Raw genomic sequence first — 7,694 nt, forward strand, 5'->3', positions numbered from 1 at the left:
CAATATGACATCACCTGCATACTATCACATCGATTTCATTCAAACAGCCACCAGGCAAACATTCAGGGGGAAACGTACCATTGGGCACCATGGTAATTGCAAAACACAGTCCAGCACATGTCGTGCACTTGGGCAGGCTAGCTGGAACGCTGGTACCACTGGACAAACGGTATCGAGTAACAGATACTCGTACAGTACAGCAATTCTTATAACTTAATTCCTCACACAGGTGGTGGGGGAGATGCGCTGACTGGCAGTGGAAATAGTGAGCAGAGGTTTCCCAGTGCACAGGCAAGCTATGGACCTTCTCGTCTATCCACCAAGTCTACATGCTTCGTGGGCTCAAAACTAGTGTGAGTTAAGTACAACTCACATAGCAGCTAATGTGTTAAATAAAATCTGTTCCTAAAATGTGAAAAAAGATCCCTTCCTTTGGTCTGCATATCTTAAGAAAAATGTTCCAGCAGTCCCCAAGGACAATATTTTTATAGATGAAAAATGCTCTCTTAATTTTCACTTTTACCATGTACTTTTTTCTTAATCACTAATTTCTATGCTTTACTTTGATTTTATGAATCCAGGAAAACTTACTTGTGGCAGAACATTTATATTTACATATCTAAGAGAACACATAAATGATTACTGGAAACTGAAGGAAATGATGGCCTTTTCTGAACTTCTATCATTCCTTAAAAAAGACCAAGAAGTTACATGCTACTAGTTTAATGCTAGCAGTAATCCTAACCTATACTTTATTAACAATTTAACAACAACAAAAGAACCCATTCTCTCGTCAAGACTTTCATCATGCATCACTCTGTACTCACCACGTACCCTAAGATATCTTTCATTTTCTAGAAAACACAATGTTTACGCACACATCCCCCAACATATTCAAACAGTTGATCCTCTAGAAAATAACAGTATTGGGCGGTGCCTGTGGCCCCATATACCGAGGGTGGCGGTGGGTTCAAACTTGGCCCCGGCCAAACTGCAACCAAAAAAATAGCTGGGCGTTGTGGCGGGCGCCTGTAGTCCCAGCTACTCAGAAGGCTGAGCCAAGAGACTCGCTTAAGCCCAGGAGTTGGAGGTTGCTGTGAGCTGTGTGAGGCCACGGCACTCTACCGAGGGCCATAAAGTAAGACTCTTGTCTCTACAAAAAAAAAAAAAAAAAAAAGAAAGAAAGTAACAGTATTTTAAAAAGGAAAGAAACAGGAAAAGCAATACAAGACTGGTACAAGAGTCCCTGAGATACAAACATCCAACTTATATCCAACTTGCGCTGAGGAATGGCAGCTATTACAGTAAGTCCCCAAGCTACAGACATACGACCGCCATCCTACTTACACTTACCAATGGATGCTATTACACGTAACAGGTCAATGCACTTGTTCCAACTTACATACACACAACTGAAGAACCCACAGAACCTATCTCGTTCATAACCTGGGACTGCCTGTATTACATTCTTTTTAAGTTTACCCACTGATTTCTTCACTCACTCACCATAAAAATATTTCTTACACACATCCTCCCCCTCGATACTGGGAGACAAAGATGACTAAGACACCCACAGACCCTGCTTTTGTAGAGCCTAGTATGTAGTGGGAAATTAACTACCACATCATAAGCACTATAGGAACATCCAGCCTAGTCACAAATCAGGGAAAGAAAATAAAAAACAAGCAGCACCATTTAATACATGATTTTAAATTTACATTATATACATGTATATTCAATGACCGATTAGCTGGTTTTGTACAATCTCAGCCCTCATCATCTCCATTCATTAAAAACGAAGGCAAAATTCTTAGGTGGGCACAGTGGTTCACACCTGTAATCCCAGCACTTGGGAGGACAAGGTAGAAGGACTGCTTGCAGTCAGGAGTTCGAGACCAGCCTGAGCAACACAATGAGACCTCCATCTCTATAACAAATAAGAAAAATCGGCTGGATGTGGTGGCACACACCTGCAGTCCCAGTGACTAAGGAACTTGAAGCAAGAGGATGAGAGGCAGGAGGAACACTTGAGCCCAGGAGTTTGAGGAGGCAGTAAGCTGTGATACCACTATACTCCAGCAAGACCCTGTCTCAAAAAAAAAGAAAAATCATTCTTGCTTTAAGTTGGCAGTTTTTCTATATAGAAGACAAGGTAAAATTAAAATTATTTTCAGGTATTTCTGAAAAGATATACATGAAATTAGTTTGGCAGTTTTTGTCCGGGGCTGGGTTTGAACCCGCCACTTCCGGCATATGGGGCCGGTGCCCTACCCCCTTGAGCCACAGGCGCCGCCCTATATATACATGAAATTAGTAAGGACTGTGTCCAGGAAGAAAATTGGAATAGATATCTTTTGATGTGTATCTTTTAGTACCTTCTAAATTTCAAACTATTTAATGGATTACCTAGTCAAAAAGCAAAAGAGTGGAAGCTCAAAGAAGTATATGGAAACAAATGAGAGGACAAATCTTAGTAAAACAAAGGGAGTCATGGCTTGAAAGTCAGTTTCAAGGAATGATTAAAATCACATCAAAAGAGGCAAAACAGGTAAGAATTTGAAACTATTATCCAAAGTTCTGGGCTAGAAAAAAAATGTTCAAAAAATAGAGAAATATTCTCAAGGACTAGAAGTTAGTCTACAGGGGTCTGAGATCTGAGTGGAAGTGGAAAAACAATAAAGGCATCCATCCTCAAAAAGGTCCGGATAAAGAAAAATAATGGAAAGAAATTAGAAGATAATTTTCAGCATGGACAATGTTTAAATACGGCTCAGGACGAGAGGAGGACACTAATACAAGTTAAACACAAAGAAGAGAAAATAATTGATGGGAGTAAAGTTTCTAAGTAAGGTAGTAGGAAGGGTTTTACAAAACATGTCTAGGTGGAGATACCAAAATGTCTGGAGTGGGAAGAGAACCTCATTATTACAAGTCATTTTCTAAGACTGGAGGGAAGACACATTCAGATTTACGGTAAGGGCAGATGAGAAGTTAATAAAGGTCACAGCTGATGGCCTCATTTTTCTCCATGTGAAGTCTTTCCCTGTTCTCTCATCTGTTTCCTCATCTCAATCCACAGCAGATGAACAGAAGACAAGGTAATAGAGGGAGCTGGAATCCAGGTGACATAAGTTAGGAAGAAACGAGGGAACAGATACACCGGGAGAAATGAAAAAGTTATTTCAGTGAAGCCCAGTAACAAGTACAGCAAATGTCTGTGCTTTCCCCTCCAGGCTTTTGATGCAATTAGCTCTCCTTCAAGATGGCAGGGTCTTTCTCTTCCCCTTACCAAACTTAACCTGTAACAACATTTGTACTACCACACCTACACTGGGCTTACTCTGTGGTCAAGCTCTATTTTAAGATCTTTATGTATGTGAATTCATTTACTCTTCTCCTCAGTCTCCCGTGTTCTCCCATGTTACAGATGACAAACAGAGCACAGAAAAGTTAAACGACTGCTCGAGGTCACAGAACATTGGTAGGTTGGATGGTTTCACATGTGGTACAAATGGGCTGTAGATATGCAGTTTAATGATCTCCTCTGCTTTCTGCAGATAGCTGGAGCCCGGCAGTTAGTCTCCTCTGGCTATGAACAGTTTCTTCTACTTACCCTAAAGGACTACACAAATATTACCATTTTCCATTTGAATCATGAAAAAAAAGAAAATTAAACAAAAAAACCTGAGATTCACTCTTCCCCTACTTACCCTAAAGGACTACACAAATATCACCATTTTCTATTTGAATCATGAAATTTAAAAAAAAGAAAATTAAACAAAAAAAACTGGGATTCACTATTTTAAAACATAACTCAAATTCCATCAAGTCCACAGTGGTCACTGACCACCACCGCTGGAAATAACCTTCTCTCACATGTATTCTCATAATAACAATTAGTAATTATTTAATATTTGAGACAGCTTCTATGGCTTATTTAGCAAAAGCTAGGGTGTTGGTTTACATAAGATCCTCTAGGTTCTCTTTAGACGTATAATTTTATAGTTTTTGCCTTCCACTGCTGTTATGAATTCTTAACCTAAATCTTCCATTATTATTTAAGTTCTTCTGGATATAACGCAGATGAATCATGAATCACTTACAAAGTCTATTGCTTATGCTTCTCTGTACAATGAACACAGCTGCATTTTACCTAATAGGCATGAAAGGCCACAATGTGCCCACAGAAAGTGGCTTAAGAAATTCAAAGTACATACACCAAAACTAAAATGGCTTCTTAGATTCACTGTTTTCAAATTAACTTTTGAATAGAGAATATATAAATAATACTATCAACTTGGCAATTTGGAAACAACAGCTTTCAGTGTAACAGCAGATAAATTTCAGATTTAACAACACTCATGTGTGCCTTTTATGAAGTTTTTTTTTTTTTGAGACAGAGTCTCACTATGTCGCCCTTGGTAGAGGACCGTGGCGTCACAGCTCACAGCAACCTCAAATTCTTGGGCTTAAGCGATTCTCTTGCCTCAGCTCCCAAATAGCTGGGACTACAGGTGCCCGCCACAATGCCCAGCTATTTTTTTGTTGGAGTTGTCATTGTTCTTTGGCACCTTGGGCCGGGTTCAGACCTGCCAGCCTTGGTGTATGTAGCTGGCGCCCTAACTGCTGAGCTATGGGCGCCGAGCCATTATTTGTTTGATTATTGAAAAAGAACATGTTCAGAGTAGGCAAAAGAATTTTCTTATTTTTTTCACTGTATAATAGTTACCTGTAGTTACTGAGATCAGACTGTGTGTATCCTTAAGAACACAGACACAGTACAGTACAAAGGTGAAGAATGGCAAATCTCAATTCAGGGCTGCTTTGGTTCACCTCCTGGGGCTCTATCACTAGCTACCTGTATGACCATGAAAAAGTTTCTTAACTTTTCTGTGCCTGTAAAATGTAAACAGCAATTATTGATTAATAAGCTAATCAATGTATGGAGCATTTAAAACAATACATAATAAATGTTCTATAAAACTTATCACAGAGGAATAGGTATTCTAGCACCTTAAAAAAGTACACATAATTTACCTATAGGCGGATGTGGGCTCAGCCCCAAATATTTACTATATAAGTAATAACCCTGTAAGTATGTTTTGGGAAAAAATACTTTAAAAAAACATAGCAACCAAAATTAATATTCAGCTAGCACTTAAAATTTATAAAGCACTTTCACACACATCACCTTAACAAAATCCTACACACCCCTCCAATTGGTTATCTTCATTGACAAATGAAGAAACTGAAATTCAGAGTTTGAAAATGTGCTTGTTGACAACTATTGTTTCTGAACACTTTTGTGCCAAGTACTATGCTAAAACTCTACAAAATAGGTGCCCATTTTGCAGAGTAAGGAATCAAACCAAGGTGACATTAACAAGTAACAAGACCAGAATAAAAGTAGGTCTTAGTTTCCTCGGTGCCAGGCTCTGAGACTTTATTCTATAAAACTGCTGGTTTTTTAAGTGCCTCTATTCTCTTAGATAATTCAAAGTCCATTCCATTTTCCATAATCACTCAGTAGAGAGGCATATTTCCATCATTTTGAGGTTAGATATTATTGGTCCATCCTGAGAGCGACGAAAATGTAAGCCAAATCAAAGCATGTCATTAGACACAACTTTTATTTCAATGAATGGCCAATTCAAGTAGCACTCCTTAACTTCTTCCTCAAGATTCACTGAGAACTGCAGAATTTTCTGGACTATGAATCTTAAGAGAACAGAAGACCTAAAAATCTTAAAGTCACATTTTTGTTTTAAACACATGACAAAGATGATTCTAAAAATCTACTCCTTCCTCCCATAGTCCATCCATTAATCTTTCAAGCTTAATCTATATTCTACTTGGAGTTTGATGATGAACCTGAATTTAACCCTTCCAAAATTTACTGAACACTTATGAGGGCCAGCTAAATGTATAACATACTAACAACCCCCGTGGTTACTTAGTGCCAGGCTCATTCAATATATACAAGTGTGTGATTATAAGCCTGATTTTGGATGTCTATCTAAAGGCAAGAGCTCTCTGGATATGATACAGACAGAAAGGCAATGACCATTCCCTAGGGAAATACTTCAAAGGGGGAAGATTTCAGCTTAGCTTGTGAATATATAACTAACTCATTAAAGCTGGGTCAGTTCATTAGCACTCAACAAGGAAAGGGTTTCTTGGCTAGCTCATGAAATAAGGGATTTTGATAACTATCCCCAAGAGTGTAAAATAACGTCCCTACATGCTGGAGAAAGCTGCAAAATTAGACTTGTAAAGTAGGGCAAAGCACCATTTCATTTTCCAAGTCACTTGATTGATGTAGGGTTTCCATTCTCCTACTCCTCAGATCCTTAACGAACAGGTGATGTGGTTTAAAGGGTTTAACAAGCAGACCACAAAATTCTGTACAGCTTAGTGTATGAAAACCAAAATTAGGTAGCTTTCTTCCCAGGAGGCTAGGGAACCTCAGGCACCTACCAAGGCTTCCTTGCCTACAGTCAGGACTGAGGTGTAGGCTTCCAGATACACTCGATTGCAGCGTCTTACAACTTCCAGGCCTTTGACTGTGATGTCCTTGGCATCTCCCAGGCCCAAGCCGATGAGGTAAAGCATTTCAAATTCCACGGGGGAAAGGAGACTGCAGGACGAAGTGAATGAGAGAAACAATGTCAGCTACGCCTCGGATACCTAGAATCTAGTGATTAATACGAAGATGAAAACCAAAGTAGCACACCAGGAAAGGCAAAGAGTCTGGGAACTTTACGTGATGCTTAAGAATTGCAATCAGTGTTTTAAACAACCCTTCGCTTTTGTCCCACGTTACGCAAACCTAGTAGCAACAATTACCCGCCGAGAGAATTGTAGCTGGCCCCAGTCCTTCCCAAATGCCTATCTGCCGCCTTCCCGCCCGCAAAAGCAGGTCCCAAAGAGCCGGATCCACGCTGAGCAGTAACGCACGCCGCCAGCCTCATCTACGGTGTCGTAAAACGCGGCGCGTTTACGGCTCTTTACAACTAACTGGAGGAGTGGGCGAGCCGGCTCCGGCGTCGGGGGACGCCTGATGCCGACTCCGTCCATAACGGCCTGTGGGCCGCTTGGGCTAGGAGGTGGAAGGTCAGTCGGCCGGGACGAATCAGTCGAGCGCCCCCTCCATGGCCTCGGGGAAAGGACCAGCGCGCCCACCATCCCCCTGACCAGTGTTTAAACACCCCGTGCTGGGCCCGAGTAAGTGCAGTGGCTCTCAGCACGGGAGGTGCCGGAGCCGACGGTCCCGCCGTCGGGAAGAGTCGGTCCCGAAGGCTGGCCCTGCGCCTCTGCTCCCCACGACACCAGGAGGAGTGGCAGGTGGGAGGGACTTTCCTCATTTGCCCCGGGTTTCCCAAATGCACGGATTTTTAATCCCCACCTCTCTTCCTGCTGTAAATTTAACCTGGTCCCTCCCTGGCAGAGCGTCAGGTTAGCAGTCCGGCGGTGCGTGTAATTCTGATTTCCCAGCAGAGCGTGACTCGGGTTTGTCCCCAGGACCTCTGGCCGGAATGCCCCCAAGGGTCTGCCTCAGTTTTGGGAATCCCAGACCTTCCTGTACCCAAAGAAGTGACCTTTTCAGGGATTTCAGACCTCTCAAGTGCTTCCACAGAGGGAATTCGTACTGAAGTGGTTGGTTAAATGTAGTTTCGACAGTGGAAGGGTTTATT

The 7,694-nt window shown here is 41.5% G+C and overlaps 1 protein-coding gene across 3 annotated transcripts in view; it reads right to left on the reverse strand.

The window, feature by feature from the left end:
* DPH5 (diphthamide biosynthesis 5) overlaps nt 1-7,456 on the reverse strand; it is a 40,676-nt gene extending 33,220 nt beyond the window's left edge. The window contains exons 1-2 of one of the 3 annotated variants that reach the window (XM_053592336.1): nt 7,406-7,456; nt 6,478-6,637 (exon numbers count right to left, since the gene is read on the reverse strand). In XM_053592336.1, coding sequence (XP_053448311.1) covers nt 6,478-6,612 — 135 coding nt within the window. In that variant the 5' untranslated portion in view covers nt 6,613-6,637; nt 7,406-7,456. The other 2 variants (XM_053592334.1, XM_053592335.1) reach the window with 2 other exon arrangements.
* Nucleotides 7,457-7,694: the final 238 nt, after the last annotated feature.

Source organism: Nycticebus coucang, chromosome 5 (genome assembly GCF_027406575.1).
Source record: "Nycticebus coucang isolate mNycCou1 chromosome 5, mNycCou1.pri, whole genome shotgun sequence".
NCBI classification, from domain to species: Eukaryota; Metazoa; Chordata; class Mammalia; order Primates; family Lorisidae; genus Nycticebus; species Nycticebus coucang.